General features: G+C 38.3%; 4 protein-coding genes across 7 annotated transcripts; all 4 read left to right on the plus strand.

Moving 5' to 3' along the window:
- The first annotated feature begins 1,260 nt into the window (after positions 1 to 1,260).
- LOC104826461 (eukaryotic translation initiation factor 3 subunit I-like) lies at positions 1,261 to 4,661 on the plus strand. Its single transcript, XM_010559161.1, has 8 exons — positions 1,261 to 1,551; positions 2,307 to 2,522; positions 2,842 to 2,969; positions 3,124 to 3,243; positions 3,337 to 3,426; positions 3,888 to 3,974; positions 4,073 to 4,152; positions 4,391 to 4,661. The coding sequence occupies exons 1-8, from the start codon at positions 1,368 to 1,370 to the stop codon at positions 4,464 to 4,466; spliced, it is 981 nt and encodes a 326-aa protein (XP_010557463.1). The 5' UTR covers positions 1,261 to 1,367; the 3' UTR covers positions 4,467 to 4,661.
- Positions 4,662 to 5,448: 787 nt separating this feature from the next.
- On the plus strand, positions 5,449 to 12,241 carry LOC104826463 (stomatal closure-related actin-binding protein 1-like). 4 transcript variants are annotated; one of them, XM_010559165.1, is made up of 14 exons: positions 5,449 to 5,591; positions 5,950 to 5,994; positions 6,072 to 6,372; positions 6,888 to 7,016; positions 7,436 to 7,528; positions 8,209 to 8,349; positions 8,585 to 8,653; positions 8,781 to 8,864; positions 9,017 to 9,197; positions 9,657 to 9,773; positions 9,988 to 10,046; positions 10,144 to 10,278; positions 10,436 to 10,585; positions 10,728 to 11,089. In XM_010559165.1, the coding sequence occupies exons 3-14, from the start codon at positions 6,091 to 6,093 to the stop codon at positions 10,770 to 10,772; spliced, it is 1,485 nt and encodes a 494-aa protein (XP_010557467.1). In that variant the 5' UTR covers positions 5,449 to 5,591; positions 5,950 to 5,994; positions 6,072 to 6,090; the 3' UTR covers positions 10,773 to 11,089. The 4 variants fall into 4 exon arrangements, with proteins under 4 accessions (XP_010557467.1, XP_010557468.1, XP_010557469.1 ...); XM_010559166.2 differs by having other exon boundaries at positions 5,950 to 5,978; XM_010559167.2 differs by lacking the exon at positions 5,950 to 5,994 and adding an exon at positions 12,191 to 12,241 and having other exon boundaries at positions 5,450 to 5,591; positions 10,728 to 10,816.
- Positions 11,422 to 15,324, plus strand: LOC104826462 (T-complex protein 1 subunit beta-like). Its single transcript, XM_010559163.1, has 12 exons — positions 11,422 to 11,577; positions 12,191 to 12,241; positions 12,322 to 12,378; positions 12,476 to 12,541; positions 12,636 to 12,747; positions 12,838 to 12,966; positions 13,069 to 13,140; positions 13,297 to 13,412; positions 13,583 to 13,659; positions 13,944 to 14,429; positions 14,528 to 14,843; positions 14,914 to 15,324. Exons 2-12 carry the CDS (start codon positions 12,236 to 12,238, stop codon positions 15,058 to 15,060), a joined length of 1,584 nt encoding a protein of 527 aa, XP_010557465.1. The 5' UTR covers positions 11,422 to 11,577; positions 12,191 to 12,235; the 3' UTR covers positions 15,061 to 15,324.
- A 604-nt stretch (positions 15,325 to 15,928) lies between these two features.
- LOC104826466 (bifunctional epoxide hydrolase 2) lies at positions 15,929 to 17,670 on the plus strand. Its single transcript, XM_010559172.2, has 3 exons — positions 15,929 to 16,374; positions 16,928 to 17,169; positions 17,253 to 17,670. Exons 1-3 carry the CDS (start codon positions 15,949 to 15,951, stop codon positions 17,497 to 17,499), a joined length of 915 nt encoding a protein of 304 aa, XP_010557474.1. The 5' UTR covers positions 15,929 to 15,948; the 3' UTR covers positions 17,500 to 17,670.
- Positions 17,671 to 17,800: the final 130 nt, after the last annotated feature.

The following is a 17,800-nucleotide window of genomic DNA, read 5'->3' on the forward strand; positions in this document are numbered from 1 at the left end:
TCCTTGTGATCAGTACTTTCTTTATTAATTAATAATGCCAAGCCAATCTTTAAGAACGCGTATAACTCATTTTCATCTAAAAAGAATACTTTAAGGCATATTTTAGCAAATGATAAATAATAAGTGTTCCAAATTTGAAAAGGATTAAAAAAATGATGACGGGAAATATAAAAAAAAAAAATAAACGGTGAGACCATTAAAGGAGTTGCTGGAAATATTGTCATAAGGGTAGGTCGGTGGCTTTTACTTTCGGTCCTCGAAGACAATAATTATCATTTATTATATAAATGTAACGCCAACTCTCTCTCTCTCTCTCTCTCTCTCTCTCTCTCTCTCTCTCTCTCTCGTGGTTGCATTTCTAAAACTGTCACTGTCTTTCGTCATCATGACGTCTCTCTTACAACCCCCCCCCCCTCTCCTGGTGATTTCGTTTTCTGATTTTTGGTGTTTTGCATTATCTTCAGAGTTTTTTTTTTTGGATTTTATCACAAATTTGTTTTGGGGTGCATGCCGTCTCTCTTACACCCCCCCCCCCCTCTCCTACGAGTTGATATTTATGAGCATCTCGTTGTTGATGAGACACGTAAACGCTCTCCAGACACTACATCCATCCAAACATTAGTTTATTCGTATATTCATTTGAATTGCCAATACTATGCATGACATATATATATGAATAACAATAGTTGTCCGTTTGCATGCAATATATTCACATATCACAATTATATATATGCTTGATAGGGGAAAAAAATGAACTCTAAGCTAGGGCCTTTCAACCAAAGAACTGAGTGGCGGAAATTAATCAAAATATCTACATACAGAATTAACCTGATTTATAACTTGACATTTTACCAGGAATGCGTGAATATATATATATATATATATACATAATTCAGAGTCTTAGGTAATAGGTATAGAAATGTGAGATAAAAAAATTTAGGAGAATTGTTTTCTAGGAAAATACATAATTCATATTTTAGATATTACTTTATATTTTTATTTTGAAAATGGAAAGTTCATATATTTTGTTTCTTTTATAGGAAAACTCATTTGAATTATTTCATGCGGCCTAGACAAAACGCATAAGCCGGTTTTATTGCGATTTTTTTGTTGGTTTTGCCATTCATTGGACCGGATTAAGTCGGTTTAATAGAAATCGGTTTTACCGGCATATCATCCGGTTTAGTTTAACCAGAAAAGTAGCGAATAAATAAATTTACCATAATGCCCTCAGGGCCGATTCTTCTAGGTTTTCAGATTTCCTCGGTGTACTTGCCTTGCCTCTTGCCGCGACATTCATAGTTCGGCCAAAATCCCCCAAATTTCGAATCCCCTAGAAGGAATCAAGTTCAGGATCGAGAAAGAAGATGAGGCCGATTTTGATGAAGGGCCATGAACGGCCATTGACGTTCCTCAAGTACAATAAGGATGGAGATCTGCTCTTCTCCTGCGCAAAGGATCATACTCCGACTGTTTGGTACGCCGACAATGGCGAGCGCCTTGGAACCTATCGCGGTCACAACGGTGCCGTTTGGTGCTGTGATGTATCGAGTAAATCTCCGGCTCCCATTTGTTTTTCTTTTCCCGATTTAGTTTTGTTCCGTTGGTTACTGGGATTGAAGGGTATCAGAAGTTGTGAAATTAGACGGCGTTGATGCTGTTTATGTGTTTTCTATGTCTCTAAGCTTGCCGGGTCGGCTTAATTCGTGCTGTCTTTTCCTATTTTCATTTGGTTTTATGAGGTGTTTTTGGGCACCGAGGGTCGCTAAATCGGTGTCTGAATCAGGAAGTTGTTCTGACTTGAGATAATTGATTAATCTAATTTGTGGTGGAAGTAAATGAACCATAATTTTTGTGTGTGTGTGTTTTCTTCTTCTTCTTCTTTTCTTCCGAGAGTTATGCCTTTCTGAGGTATGAATTCTGGAGGGTTTTAGTCATGGAGTTAACTCATGTACCATATAGGATATTTTCGTTCCGAAGTATGCTTTTTTTCCTTTCCAGTCCTGTTGATGGATGGGTTCATTTCCCTTATGTTTTTAAAACAAATCAACTTCCATTTGATTGGTGATTGAACATTGGGTTATGGTCTGTTTGTACGTACGGAAGTGAGAGGGAAATCAGGTTTAGAACCTTGAGCTTGGTGCTTCCTAGAGAGAAAAAAGCCATTTCATGTGTAATACATAAGCATTTAGTTTTCATCTTTTAAAAACTCACTTTAGTTGTCAACTTCTTCAAAGTGAATGTTTTTGTTATGCTATCGATGTTTTGTTTGCAGTGTTTAACTTATCAGTGACGTGGGTTTCCAGGAGATTCGGCGAGGCTTATTACTGGTAGTGCTGATCAGACTGTAAAGCTCTGGGACGTGCAAACGGGGAAACCATTGTACACGTTCAATTTTGGTTCTCCTGCAAGGTCTGTGGATTTTGCTGTTGGGGATAAGCTTGCGGTGATTACCACTGACCCCTTCATGGATCTCTCCTCTGCTATTCATGTGAAACGCATTGCAAGAGACCCTGAAGACCGTAAGTTAACTGTTTTTTCTTCCAGTTACTATATTATCTAAGCTGGAATATTATGTATATGTGGATAGTGACCAATGACAGAAAGAAAGCACTAGCATTTTCCTTAACAGATCCTCATTAACCTAAGAAGATTTTCCTAGCAGATAATTGGAATAGATCGTTGCCTTGTTAACTTCGTTGATTTTGTGCTTCATAACCTCCTTCACACACTACACCCCGTTAGTCTATGTTTTAGGTGATTATTTTGGTGAACCTCGAACTTTCCTAATGTCATTTATATCATTGACGTAACACTAAATTATTGTATTTAACGGTGCAGAAGTTGCAGAATCCGTGCTTGTCCTTAAGGGCGTTCAGGGGAGGATAAATAGAGCTGTTTGGGGACCCCTGAACAGAACTATCATTAGTGCTGGTGAAGATGCTGTAGTTCGGATCTGGGATTCTGAGGTAACAGTTTGTGTTATCCGTTATCACCTTTCCTAATTTGCTGCTTTTACAAGTTTGGGTGTTCTGATTCCACCGAGGGCTCTCAATGTTTTGGTGCTTGTGCATTCAGATGCTAATCCAAGTGCTCACTTTGTTTTGTTTATGGTATTTCCAGACTGGAAAATTGCTCAAAGAATCAGATAAGGAAGCCGGTCACAAAAAGACCATAACCTCTCTGTGTAAAGCAGCGGACAGTTCACACTTCCTCACAGGTTCACTCGACAAATCTGCAAAGGCATGTTTCTTTTTCTCAGCCACAGTCTTCTATTCAATCGTGTCCTTATTGATTGTATATCTTCTGACAGTGTTTTCTGTTTTGTTCTTTCAGCTTTGGGATACCAGAACACTGACTCTTATTAAGACTTATGTTACCGAACGACCAGTAAATGCTGTCACTATGTCTCCACTTCTCGACCATGTATGTATATTTTGGCCTTTTAAAATAGTTTTGTTTGCAACTGTTTCTGAAAACTGATAGAACCCACCCATCCATAATGGGCCCAACTAAGTTTCAAAACCCATGGATAGAACTCAACCCCAAAAGCTAGCTTGTTGGGGGAGGGTGTCCATGGTATTATATACACTCAATTGTCTCCACATATTTCCGACGTGGGACTCTAACAAAAACCCTGAAAGCTATCGGCTTGGGGAGATGAATGCAGTTTTGTCAATCTTATTAGCAAACGAGTTTTTAGATGCCCTTGGTACTTGACTGTGTTAACATATCTTTGCTTTGAATTCATCTAATCATGGCATGTTTCTTCTGAAACCATTGTCAGTTCAGTTGACAGTATGGCGATTATTAGATGAACTCTTCTTTGTTTCTTGTCTCCTCTTTGATGTGAGTGCCTCGTTGCTTATCCAATTTTTGTTATCTAGGTCGTGCTTGGAGGTGGTCAAGATGCATCAGCTGTCACGACCACTGATCATCGCGCCGGAAAATTCGAGGCCAAATTTTATGACAAGGTTAGTGCACGTGGCTCTCCTGAAAACTGTTATTATGCGGTTGATGCATGATAGTTTGTGTCATTCACATTCCTTTGTATTTTGTTGGGTTTTGGCAGCTTCTTCTAGAGGAGATTGGGGGTGTTAAGGGCCACTTTGGTCCTATAAATGCTTTGGCATTCAATCCCGACGGGAAAAGGTACGCCTTCTCTCGAATCATACATAGCCTTAGAGACAGAAACGGTATTGTAGATTTTGCTCAAAACATGAACGTTTTATAATTTTATGCAACTTTTCTTTCAACATCAACATTAACGTCGTCTTAATCCCAAATTTATTTGGGACCGATCGCATGGATTATCCATTTCCACTCATTTCGGTTTTCCGTTAGTTCTTTCGGAATTTATGCGACTTTTCTTTGTTGCCTTAACTTTCAGCTTCTCGAGCGGAGGTGAAGATGGATACGTTCGACTGCATCACTTCGACCAGGATTACTTCCACATCAAAGTTTAGATCATAAAAAAATAATTAATCTTTTTTTTTTCTTTCTAATTTTGTAGTTGAATTTTACTTTTTTTTAATCTCGAGGAGATTTTTTAAAATTATTTTTTTGTTGTACCCTCGTGATGAAGGTGTGTTTCTTCATGCATATGCGATGTTAATGCTCATGAACGTCTCTTCCATCCAAATATCGAGAACGTCTACACACGCGCCGGTATTTTTTTTTTTTAATTTGAAAAAAAATTGTATATCATAATACCAAATTTATTTATTTATTTTAGTTTAAAATAGTGGTTAAATTCGAATTTTGTATAGATAGAAGTGAAATGTTGTCCGAGTTTGGTATTTAAAAGTTGAAATGAGAAAAGAAGTAGGTCAAAACGGTAAATTGATACCGAGACAGTGATGTTTGTTTGTCTTTGTTCTGTATCACAAACAAGGGTCTTGCGCACTGTTGGGCATGTGACCTGCCAACGACTAAATTAATTCAAAAATCCACCTTGCCTTTGACTAAATTTTCAATTAGCTCCCTGTAATCACACACTCATTATTACAAATTTCAAATCTAAATGTAGCATAAATTTTCATTTGATTTGATTTGATGTTAAAGTTTTGGAATATTAGATTTTGGGCTAATACCATATTTTTTTATATTTTCATATATATATATATATTTAATAGTTAATTGTTTTTGTATCTGACTAGATAATACAATGTTACTTCAATTTAAAACAATTTCTATCATAATAAGAAATTAACAAGGTGATTAGAAATCAATTATGATGTCATTATTTTTTATTTATGTAAAAATGTTATGATTGAAACAATCTTAGCTTTTTTTTTTGTTAAAAATAATCTTAATTAAGAACGGCAAAGATTGTATGGCCACAATAAGGTGAAATTATTCAATTAAGACATTCTCTTGTTCATAAGTTAAATTAATACAAATAATTCTACATTAATGAAGAAAAACTTAAATTCCCGATTTCCACCATAAACACCATTTTTCACTGTCATTGCTTTTCACAAAAGCCAAAGCTTGCGACTCTAACAAACTCTTCTTCTTCAATGATCTTCAATTTCACATTTTTGAGGTAAAGGCGTTGCATCTGATCCAAGGATCGGCTTCATTTACGGGTGAGGTTTCCTTTGCCGACGCGGTCTCGTTCTTTTGAAGTTCCGGGCCAAAATTTCCGACATTGTTTGGATTTTTTTCCGTTGGTGATTTCGTTTTCTGATTTTTGGTGTTTTGCATTATCTTCAGAGTTTTTTTTTTTGGATTTTATCACAAATTTGTTTTTGGGTGTTTATGCTTACTCTGGATTTTGCTTACCTAGGGCTTTTTATATATATATATATATATATAATTAGCTCATTACCCAGAGAGCTCTTCCCTGATTTTTCCTGCGGCGGTAATTTTCTGGGAAATTGTGTTCATACCTTGGGAGATTCTTACTTGAAAATTCCCTAAATTTATGTTTGCCCGTTTCTACAGATTGCCTGAATTGTCTCGGAAAATTACGGGTTGGAGCCTTTTAGGGTCAGATGTCATCCTCTATACCATTGCTCTGTTAAATTATTCAGCTCTAATCATAAATGTATATTTTTGATGAACAGATTAGTCAGTCTTTTGACAATGACAAGGGTTACACTTGATTTGGGAGATTCGGTGCAAAAGGATGCTGTTTCTGCAGTTTCAGCAGATGTGAAATTTGCTTCTAGTAGATTTCCTAATTATAGAATTGGGACCAATGATCAGATATTTGATGTAAAAGATGATCCCAAAGTGCTGTCCATGAGGGAAGTTGTTGCCCGTGAGACAGCACAGCTGTTGGAGCAGCAAACACGTTTGTCTGTTCGCGATCTTGCCAATAAGTTCGAGAAGGGTTTGGCTGCAGCTGCTAAGCTGTCTGAAGAGGTCTGATATATACACTTACTTGATACTTCTGAACTTGTTTGTCCGTAGTTTTTGTTGGCTGGATTAGTGTTCAAGAGGTTGTCAGATTTTATACCTAAAGAAATTGTGAGTTAGCAATCTGTTGTAAGGTTCTGGAAATTGCACTGTAGAGTGTAGAGTTCCCTGTTAGTACTGGATTATTGTAGAATGAAATGCCCCTTTGCTGCAATACAGGATAGCAGTTAGTATTCATGATTACTCTAGAAAAATGATATGGCTTGATTTTGCATATTCTAGGTAAAACTTTGTTGCCTGGTTCTCCTAATCAGGTCTTGGATACTGGTTTTTAAACACATCACTTATAGTGGTCTGTTTTTGAGTAAAATAAATCTATCTGGACCGATGGGTTGATTTCTGAAATTGACTTTATCTGCCAGAATTATGAGGTTTTCTGTGAAATGAGGCAGTTTATTTGTGTAGTAATCGGGGATTTAATTGTACTATACTCAGGTCTAAGCTGACACTGTTGAATGCAGGCAAAACTCAAAGAAGCAGCCTCTTTGGAAAAACATGTTCTGCTAAAGAAACTTCGAGATGCACTGGAGTCTCTAAAAGGACGTGTGGCTGGTAGAAACAAGGATGATGTAGAGGAGGCCATTTCCATGGTTAGTGTTTTACTTCCTTTTACTAAAGGATTCCTGTCCTGCGATCCGATCCAAACTATTTCCACTGGGATTTTGGTAAGAGCCACCTAGGTAGAACTAACCCCCAAAAACTAGCTTGTAAGGGAAGGGGGCACCTAAGGGCCTAACAAGCCCAACCACATCAATCCTCTTTTACCAGTTGTGGGAGTGGGACTCCCAAGTTAGTTGGTATGTAAATCCTAATAGATTCATAGCTGGAGTCTTCTTGAAGTGAATGTATCTTGTTTTTGGCTTGTCTGAAGAAGTAAAGTTGGTTTTGTTTTTTCGTCTAGAAAAAAGCCCTCGGATTTTCCAGAATTTGCATAGTAAACTCTTGCTGATAACCTTTCCTCTGCTTTGCCCAATGTTGATGTATGTTTGGTAATTGTTGTCTCTGCTAGGTCGAAGCTTTTGCTGTTCAGCTGATTTTGCGAGAAGGAGAACTGTTCCAAGAGAAAGCAGAAGTAAAGAAATTGGCTGCTGTTCTGAAACAGGTAAATTATGTTCCGGGACGAATTTTGGGTTTCCTTTCTTACCTTCGTTGAGCTGTATAATTTGTCTGCTGACATATTACATGTTTGTGCATTTAGAGAACAGGATCGTGGTTTCATTTTCTCTTGATAGGTTTCAGGGTAGGTCGGATTAATTTGTTTACTGTTTTGTCTGCTGTTGTGAGTTGCCAGTTGGCTGTCACTCCTTACAAGACATAATTCTGAATAATCAATTTCACATCTCTTATTTGATTCATTCATTTCCATTTAAGCGGTTCCTCTGGGCTTCTGGCCCCAACAGAAAAGAAGGAATGCGAAAAATTTCCGTGGGATGGATGAGAAGAGAGGCGGATTATGCGATTTCAACGCCTCCGCCGAACTGGGTCTCCTGAATTTGGGTTTTAGTCTTTCACACATTCTGCAAAAATCCCAACAAAACTCACTCTGTCAAGCTCGAAAGAACAACGCTCATACCCAGAAGGAAAAAAAATATAGAAAACGAAGACGACGACGAAGGAAAACGGGATTCCCATAATTGCTTATGTTTATTGGTTTTTCATTTGTATCGTTCTTCTGGCATCCGTTATGTTGCAACTGAACCAATTGGCCTGTCTTTAGAAATGTCTCAATGTGCACAGGTGTTCCGTTATGCTTGCTAATTAGTGGTAACACCCTTTAACTAGGCTTCAGAGGATGCTAAGAAACTTGTTGATGAGGAAAGAGCTTTTGCTCGTGCTGAGATTGAGAGTGCAAGAGCTGCTGTGCAGAGAGTGGAAGAAGCCATACATGAGCATGAGAGAATGTCTCGAGTCTCTGGGAAGCAGGTATTTTATAAGGAATTGTAATTGTAAATCCACTGTCTTATTCATATTTATTCTTTCATAGACTTATATTCTTCTGATGGTAATTGATGCATCTTTTAAGACATTCCAGCTTGTGCTGCTTTCATATTTGCAAGTGTGGATAAATTCTGTATTCACTGATTTGTATGCATAAAGTCATGTATATATGTCTCTCGTAATTTGTCTGCTATAGTTATGTGTTTTATATTTATCCCAGGACATGGAAGAGTTAATGAAGGAAGTTCAAGAAGCTAGGCGAATTAAAATGCTACATCAGCCAAGCAAGGTGAGTAGATGAAAGGTGGTTTTCTTGCTTTTGAAGCTGACTCATGAATAAATGTTTTCTTAGTAGAACCTTTTGTGGTGTGTTTTCTGTAGTTATTGACTGATCAAGCTGGATGCACATTTTTCAGGTAATGGACATGGAGTATGAGCTTCGAGCATTGAGGAATCAGCTTGCTGAGAAATGTAGACACTCTCTTCAACTACAAAAGAAGGTTAGTTGAACGCCTCATGTTTCATTTTTCATTTTACCGTGTCATAGTTCCTTGTGCTTTCATTAACTACTGGATAGTGTTATTTGCAGCTGCTTTGTGGGCGATAGAGCAATGAATTTTGATATAGTTTTGTTTGCTTCTCTGTAATGCAGCTTGCAATGTGCAGAAAGAGCAAGGAAGGTGTATCTCTTTTATACGAAATAGACGGCTCTGAAGCTTTAGGTTCTTGTTTGCGGATCAAGCCTTGCTCCGATGATGCCCCGGATATTTCCAAGTGTTCAATCCAATGGTATCGGTTATCTTCTGATGGCAGCAAGAAGGAGCCTATATCAGGTGCACTAGTCTTTTCATTTGTTGCTGTCTTTGGACTTAGTATTTAGATTTAAACCAGTGAATTTTACTGAATTCAAGAGTAACTTGAAAATACTGGATTATTGTGTGAGTCCCACATCGGAAATATGTAGGGACAATTGAGTGTATATAAGACCATGGGCACCCTCCCCCTAACAAGCTAGATTTTAGGGTGAGTTCTACCTATGGGCTTTGAGACTTAATTGGGTCCATTATGGATGGGTGGGTTCTATCATATTGACTCTGTTCTGAAGCCAGCCTAATAACATAATTAGATTGTTTCTTGCATCTAATGCTTGAACTTAACTGTGAAATTTCCAAAGTGAATTGGTGATATATATATGAATGAGATAATCACAGCTGGCAAATCTATTCGTTCTGGAGTGTTGCAAAATGCAGTAGATCCTCTTACTGAAAGATCCATCGTCTTTTTTTCCTCAGGTGCTACAAAACCAGCTTATGCTCCCGAGCCTTTTGATGTCGGGCGAGCCTTGAATGCTGAAATTCTTTATGATGGTCATTCATTTACATTATCTACAGTCGGGAAGATTGATCCAGGTTCATTGTGATCTTGCTTCTTGAAATTGGATCTTTTTAATTCACCATGATTGACACTCGGTTTGTTTCCTTGATCAGCAACCGTTTTTCCTTTTATTGATGGTTACCATTATGACCTTCTTTTTCCTCCCTTTTTCCGCGGCAATAATTCATAAAGAAAAAAAATAAGAGATTGTAGTGATGAACATGTATATACACTCCTCTTTTGGAACAGCTGCTGGATTGGGTAGCTATGTGGAGGCGTTGGTAAGGAAACATGATGTTGATTTCAATGTATGTCTTTCTCATCCGTTGGGTATATTTTTTCTTCAAAAAATGGCTTTCCATCAGTAATTTAGTAAATGTCCTTTTCTTTTCTCTCTTGTGGCAGGTGGTAGTCACCCAAATGAGCGGGGAAGACCATCCACCGGAATCTATCCACGTGTTTCACGTGGGTAAGATGAGAATAAAGCTTTGCAAGGGGAAGACGGTAATCGCAAAAGAATACTACTCTATTGCAATGCAGGTAACTTGGCTCCCTTCATGAAATTTCTTTCAGGAAAGACAGCCGAAATATATCATGGTTTTTACTGCTTTACCCGATATTTTTGATAGTTAGCACGATAGTGCTGAGTATATGAAAGTTTTTGCTCACTCTTGAAGCACTTTATGGTGTTCTATAGCTATGCGGAGTTAGAGGAGGCGGAAATGCTGCAGCGCAGGCATTGTATTGGCAAGCGAAGAAAGGGATTTCCTTTGTCATAGCTTTCGAGTCTGAAAGAGAAAGAAACGCTGCCATCATGCTTGCACGGAGGTTCGCCTTTGACTGCAATGTAAGTTATCTATGGGGTATGAGTAGTGAAAACAGAGGATCACATCCGACCCATCTCATGATACCAAGCAATTCTTTTACGGTATAAGTTCATGTTTTTTTTTCTTCGTTTCACCGATGAATTCCCTGAACTGAAAATGCAGGTCACACTCGCCGGCCCGGATGACAGAACTCCTTTGGAAAACTGACATAACAGAGGCAAGAACCTCTGTCTCACGACGGGTTTGTTCTGGTGAGGCTCACTGATTGTAATTAGATTTCCGACGAATTTCTTTCGATTTTTCGTAGTTCAATCGCCGTTATGTCGAGCATCTTCTTCTTTTTTGGTCCTTCAGGCATCGGTTTTTGTTTTGTTTCCCTGTGTTCTTAGTGTTGTTATGTGTGTAAACATGAGTTGCCCACTTCAATTTGTTGGAGTGATTGAACTCTACGTTTACTTGGTGGGAATCCTTGTGCATCTTGAATGATGAAATATGATGTGGTTTATAGTGCTTTTATACGTGCATACACATGTACATATATAACCGTGTTACGTATTCGGCTGTAATATCATCAAATTACAAAACTTTATATTTTGTTTAGAAATTGGAGGCAATTTCATGGGTTGATTTGAAAATTTTAAAGTTCATGTTTTTTTAGAGTTTAATTTTTAATTAAATTCGTAATTTATACAAGATCTTTCCTTTTCCCCCGCATCTTCACGAATGTTTGAGAGCAATTTGAGCAAATGAAATTCTTAAGTTTTATGAAATTCAGATCTAGAAAATGCATAAAAATTCTATATTTGAATTGTACAAAAAAAAAAATCGACTTGTAGCAGCAATAATTGTTGCCGCATTGCAATCTCCCTCAAGAGAATATACATAGAGAACCCTTAGATTTCCTGGGAACTCCTACTCGGAACTTTCCAGACCTGTTCTCTCTCCATCGCCGTCGATCTCTCTGTTGCCATTGATAGTGAAATTCTTCTTCATCTTCTTTGTCCGAAGTTAGGTTAGATCTCATTTCCTTATGTGAACCTTACTTCTCCTTCTGGGTTCTCATTTCCTGTTTGTGTTGCCATGGATTCTTAGGGTTTATGGGGCGTATGCTCTCATTGCGGCTTTTTTATTTCTCGATGGTTCTGTAGTTGGGAAAACAACAATGGTACCGATTACGGAGATGGGTGTTTGATCCTGGGTATTTGTTGTTATTGCTTGTTACATCTCTTTTGATTTCGTTTCTGTCGCTATGGATTCTAGGGCATGTGAGCTCTCTTTTTGCGGTTGTTTGTTTTTTGAGGATGAAAGATTTCTGCAGTCGGGAAAACAGCGGTGACATAGATTACAAAGATGGCTGTTTGATTCAGGGCATTCGTTGTTATTTCTTGTTGCATTTCATTTGGTTTTGTTTCTGTCGCTATGGATCCTTAGGGTTTATGAGGTCCATGCTTTTTTTTGTGGCCGTTTGATTTCTCGAGGATGAAACATTTCTGTAGTTGGGAAAGTAGCAAATTTATCAACTACAGAAATGAGTGTTTGATGCTTGGCATTTGCTGTTATTACTTGTTTCTTTGGTTTTGTCTTTTAACTTGAATGGATCTGTTTTTTCTTTTGGCTGACTGCAGATTGAAGGTCTTCCTTATTGAAGAACCCTTGTTCTCCTCTTGCCAATGGCGGTATTTCCTTTCCTTTTCTCGCCTTTTTTATTTATCCCGTATTTTCTTTTGCGGTCATTTAACTCGATGCTTGTGTTTAGATCGACAAGATTTTTAAAGATGATGCTAGTGAAGAGAAGGGAGAGCGTGCAAGGATGGTGAGCTTTCTCTCACAAAGAGATTAAGTCTGCAGATACTCAGAGTTCATATTCATTGAGTTATTTCTCCAATGCTGATAGATTTTGTTGTTTCTAGGCATCATTTGTCGGTGCAATGGCAATTGCTGACTTGGTTAAGACTACCTTAGGGCCAAAGGGGATGGTATGTCCGATTCATTTTTTTTGGAATTAAGAGATCTTTAAGTGTTCTTAAAATCGGGTTAATATTGATCTCTGCTTGATAAATCATTTGTCAGGATAAAATTTTACAATCTACTGGTAGAGGACATGAAGTCACTGTTACAAATGATGGGGCCACTATTTTGAAGTCATTGCACATAGATAACCCGGCAGCTAAAGTTCTTGTTGGTATGCATTCAGCTCTATTTCTGCATATTTTTTGTTCAATATAATGCTCGGCACTTAATCACCATTTGTGTCATTGAATCTGATGTTCAGACATCTCAAAAGTTCAAGATGATGAGGTCGGTGATGGGACAACTTCTGTTGTTGTCTTGGCGGGTGAACTTCTGAGGGAAGCAGAAAAGTTGGTGGCTGCAAAGATTCATCCTATGACGATAATAGCAGGTGGGTTTCTAGCATCTGGGATCCTAGTGTCAATGGAATTAGTATATTTGCATATCTATGTTATGACGCAATTACGATAAAAATCATTATTTGGTTTCTTAGGTTACCGAATGGCTGCAGAATGTGCGCGTAATGCTCTACTGAAAAGAGTTATGGATAACAAGGAGGATGCAGGTATCAAATATATATCTAGCTAAACCTTGTACGGTTGTCATAGTGAAGTAATCTGTTAACTTTTGTGGCATGTGAAGTCTATTAAATCGCAATTTATGGCATGTTGAACATAGTTAAACAAGATTAATTACCGTGCTGTGTTTGATGCATGTGCAGAAAAATTTAGGTCAGACTTGATGAAGATTGCAATGACTACCTTGTGTTCCAAAATTCTCTCACAGGACAAGGAACATTTTGCACAAATGGCTGTCGATGCTGTTTTGAGGCTCAAGGTGTTGTTCTGTTTGTTGTCTTCCTCTGAAACACACACATGTTCCTTTGATGATGAAAGATCTTCGGTTAATGAATGTCTCAAAAATAGGATGAAATCATTTGGCTGGATTATCTGCATGATGCAAGAAGTGTGTTCCTTTTTGATACTCTGAAGTTGGTTTTCAAACAGGGTAGCACAAACTTAGAAGCTATTCAGATCATCAAGAAACATGGAGGCTCCCTAAAGGATTCTTTTCTGGATGAAGGGTAAGTAAATACTTATCAGTTACCAGTGCTTCCGATTCCTGATAACTATCTATTATTGTGACAAAAAATTGATCTGTCTCTTATATAGTTGATTGTGGTAACTAGGATACTGTTTTTCACGAGCTTCTCATTTTCATTAATTGTTGTGTAGCTTAATTAAGGCACTCATGAGAAGCTTGATGCATATTACATTGTCTTGTTTGCTTTTTCTTCTTTCCACCATCTGGCATATTGTTCTGTAACTGTAACTATTTAAACTGACATTTTTTTTATATCTTTTTTAGGTTCATTCTTGACAAGAAGATTGGAATTGGACAACCAAAGCGTATAGAGAATGCAAAGATTTTGGTTGCTAATACTGCAATGGATACTGATAAAGTGAAAATCTATGGTGCACGTGTGCGTGTGGATTCCATGTCCAAGGTTGCTGAGATTGAAGGGGCTGAGAAGGAAAAGATGAGAGAAAAAGTCGAGAAGATCATAGGCCATGGGATCAACTGCTTTGTTAATAGGCAGTTGATCTACAATTTCCCCGAGGAACTCTTTGCAGATGCGGGTGTACTTGCTATTGAACATGCCGACTTTGATGGGATAGAACGCCTTGCCTTGGTTACGGGTGGTGAGATTGCTTCGACCTTTGACAACCCAGAGTCTGTTAAGCTTGGACATTGCAAACTCATCGAGGAAATCATGATTGGTGAGGACAAGTTGATCCATTTCTCCGGTGTCGAGATGGGTGAGGCTTGCTCAATCGTTCTAAGGGGTGCTAGGTACAATTTTCCTCACATTTCGGGTTAAGTGGTCAAACCCTTTTACTGTTTCCCTCATTGACATGTTTCCGACTTTTCGGGTTTCGTTCTTCTTGCAGCCAACATGTTCTGGATGAGGCTGAAAGGTCACTCCACGATGCCTTGTGTGTACTTTCTCAGACCATGAACGACACCAGGGTTGTGCTCGGAGGCGGATGGCCAGAGATGGTGATGGCGAAGGAAGTTGACGAGTTGGCATGGAAAACTGCTGGCAAAAAGTCTCACGCCATCGAAGCATTCTCACGTGCACTCGTGGCAATCCCGACCACCATTGCTGAGAACGCCGGTCTAGACAGCGCGGAATTGGTCGCCCAGCTTAGGGCGGAGCATCACAATGAAGGGTCTGATGCAGGAATTGATGTGATCTCCGGAGCTGTAAGCGACAATCACCATAACTATCTTTTGATCTAAACCCAGAAAATGTTAAACCAAACCCTGCATACAGGTGGGAGACATGTCGGAGCGTGGAATCTACGAAGCGTTCAAAGTGAAGCAAGCCATTCTGCTGTCGGCCACAGAAGCAGCTGAGATGATTCTCCGAGTGGACGACATCATCACATGTGCCCCCAGGAGGAGAGAAGACAGGATGTGATGTGAGTGAGGAATAACATTTTAACTTTATCATCATCTCCACGTTGGCAGAATTGGCCAAAGTCATTTTTGAGTTATGACTTAATGAGTGTGGGTGTCAAAGTAGGAGGAGACTTCTTGTTTTCCCTTTGATTGAACTGTTTGTTGGAACTTGTTTTGGATGTTTATTTAATTTGTCTAATTGTTTTAGAGTATACCATAAGGTTACCAAAAGAATTACCCGAGTGTTTCGATTTTTAAATTAAGGTGATTTGTATGTTGGATTTGGGTTTTGGTTTTGTAATTTTATAGTTGAAAATTTTGGTTATTCGAAATAATTAAAAGGTATATTTTATATTTATTAAATTTTGTTAAAGAAAATATCGTTATTGAACATCTATTTTTTAAAAAAGTTTTTTTTTTTTATAAAATTGATTTAAATTTTTTCAATTACAAAACCTTTTAGATATTAATTAAAAATAAAAAACTATTTTAATTTTTTTTATTAAATTTGGATCTCACTGTTATCCGAATTCCATACATACATACGTACGTATATGAATTTATATTAGCAATCATTAACCCTATATTTTTTATTATACGGATTTGATTCATGTGAAAAAGGAATCTGCAGTTTATAGTTTTAAAAGAATTATATATGTATAACTTATAATTATTTTAAATATATATATATATATATATATATATATAATCTTTAATGCAAAAAGTCAAGAATTAGATTAGAAGAAAAATGCATTGAATAAGGAAATCATAAAAAACACATGCTAATTGTGGAAAACACATTATTTTTATTTTTTTGCCATGACACCGCACCGTATTATACAATTTATATTTATAGACATTTGAGATCAAACCATAACGACATATAGAGAGAGAGAGCGCGCGCAGAATGGAGGGAGAGCACTTAACGGTGAAAACAAACGGCATCAACATCCACGTGGCGGCGATGGGTCCCACAGACGGAGCCGTGGTGCTACTCCTCCACGGCTTCCGCGCCGTCGCTCCTGACCTCCGCGGCTACGGTGACTCCCACGCGCCGCCGGAGATCTCCTCCTACACTTGTTTCCACATCGTCGGAGACCTAATCGACGTCATCTCCTCCGTAACGGCTTCCGACGAAGAGAAGGTGTTCGTCGTCGGTCATGACTGGGGAGCGATTATGGCATGGTATCTCTGTCTGTTTAGGGCGGATAGAGTCAAAGCTCTGGTCAACCTCAGTATTCCGTTCTGTTTTCCGCCATTGGATCCGACGGTGAAAGTTGTCGACACCCTTAGCAAATTCTACGGCGACGATTGCTGTGTGTGCCGATTTCAGGTTCGTATAATTGATTTTTTTTTAATAGCTGTATACGAAATTTTTTAAAATGTGTATATTTTTATACAAATTTGTTTAGATTTATACGAAAATTTTTAATGTCTGTGTGTTTTTATACAAAATAAAAAAATTCATATAATTATTTACCAAATTTAAAAATTCATATTTGTTTTAACCATATTCCCCTTTTTTATAAATCCAAGTAGAATATAAACATAACCTAAAGAATCGAATTCTTTTTTTAAAAATAAAACATTTTATCCATAAATCCGACCAAATCAAATCTATTACAAAAACCGGGATGGTCGTAACTAAAATTAAAAAAAAAAACAATTTGAAAATAGCCGAAACCGAAACAGCCAACCTAGTTTTATCTATAATTTCCAAGATTTTGTCGTAAGGACATGACATTAGCCAAAAATTTAAAAGTTCATACTTTATGCGATTTTTTCTGAGAAAAAGGGTTTTTTGATATGGAGAAAAAGATTCAAGGATTCTTGGCATGCCCAAGCACCGAACGTTAACCATGTGTTTTTGGTGGATGGGACGATAGGAACCTGGAGAAGTGGAGTCTGAGTTTACAAAGGCAGGAACAGAGAGAGTGCTGAAAACGCTGTTCACATACAACGAGCCTAAACCCTTCACCCTGCCCCGGAACGTCGACATCTGGGGCTCTCCCGACTCTCCGATCCCCCTACCGCCTTGGCTATCCGAGGACGACGTCCGTTATTACGTCACCAAGTTCGAAAAGACGGGATTCTCCGGACCGGTCAACTTCTACCGGAATCTTGATCGGTACCTTCTGTCTCTATCCCATGATCCCGTCCCAAATTCTCTATGCGTTGAACTGCACATTCATCCGCGACGAACAACGACAGGAACTGCGAGCTGTTAGCGCCGTGGAAGGGAAGCAAAATCAGGGTGCCGACGAAATTCGTGATCGGGGACGAGGATCTCGTGTACGCAATGCCTGGAGTGAAGGAATACGTACGCGGAGACAAGTTCAGAGAGGAAGTGCCATTGCTGGAGGAATCGGTGGTGATGGAAGGAGTTGGCCACTTCCTTAACCAAGAAAAACCAGATGAGATCCTTCGCCACATCCACCGCTTCATCAGCAAGTTCTAATCCCCTCATTGCAGCTGTGCGCGAGAAAACGTTATGTAATCTTGAATAAAACTGTTCTATAGCCCAGATCAAATTATATAGCAGAGAAGATCATCATATCTTCAAGACCTGTAATGTATTAGAACATGCAGGGAATAGGGGCAGACCAAGTGAAGTTACCTTATTTTACCATCCGCAGAGAGTTGAAGGGACTGAAGAAGGTGACGGTGTCTGTGTCTGTGTCTGCAATCTCTTCAACTACTTCTCAACTATCATGTTCCGGTTTTTATTGAAAAGCATTTTCATATATCATAACAAAAGA

This window comes from Tarenaya hassleriana, unplaced genomic scaffold (genome assembly GCF_000463585.1).
Source record: "Tarenaya hassleriana unplaced genomic scaffold, ASM46358v1 Cleome5, whole genome shotgun sequence".
Taxonomy (NCBI): domain Eukaryota; kingdom Viridiplantae; phylum Streptophyta; class Magnoliopsida; order Brassicales; family Cleomaceae; genus Tarenaya; species Tarenaya hassleriana.

Excerpts from the sequence above, each read along its gene's own strand:
- LOC104826463 (XM_010559165.1), top strand. The coding sequence starts at position 6,091 with ATGACAAGGGTTACACTTGATTTGGGAGATTCGGTGCAAAAGGATGCT. Across the intron at positions 8,350-8,584 it reads CTCGAGTCTCTGGGAAGCAG|GACATGGAAGAGTTAATGAA; the intron begins GTATTTTATAAG and ends TATTTATCCCAG. Across the intron at positions 10,279-10,435 it reads ACTACTCTATTGCAATGCAG|CTATGCGGAGTTAGAGGAGG; the intron begins GTAACTTGGCTC and ends GGTGTTCTATAG.
- LOC104826466 (XM_010559172.2), top strand. The coding sequence starts at position 15,949 with ATGGAGGGAGAGCACTTAACGGTGAAAACAAACGGCATCAACATCCAC. Across the intron at positions 16,375-16,927 it reads GCTGTGTGTGCCGATTTCAG|GAACCTGGAGAAGTGGAGTC; the intron begins GTTCGTATAATT and ends ATGGGACGATAG. Across the intron at positions 17,170-17,252 it reads TTCTACCGGAATCTTGATCG|GAACTGCGAGCTGTTAGCGC; the intron begins GTACCTTCTGTC and ends GAACAACGACAG.
- LOC104826461 (XM_010559161.1), top strand. The coding sequence starts at position 1,368 with ATGAGGCCGATTTTGATGAAGGGCCATGAACGGCCATTGACGTTCCTC. Across the intron at positions 2,523-2,841 it reads TGCAAGAGACCCTGAAGACC|AAGTTGCAGAATCCGTGCTT; the intron begins GTAAGTTAACTG and ends TTAACGGTGCAG. Across the intron at positions 2,970-3,123 it reads TTCGGATCTGGGATTCTGAG|ACTGGAAAATTGCTCAAAGA; the intron begins GTAACAGTTTGT and ends TGGTATTTCCAG.
- LOC104826462 (XM_010559163.1), top strand. Across the intron at positions 12,967-13,068 it reads TCCTATGACGATAATAGCAG|GTTACCGAATGGCTGCAGAA; the intron begins GTGGGTTTCTAG and ends TTGGTTTCTTAG. Across the intron at positions 13,413-13,582 it reads ATGCTGTTTTGAGGCTCAAG|GGTAGCACAAACTTAGAAGC; the intron begins GTGTTGTTCTGT and ends GTTTTCAAACAG.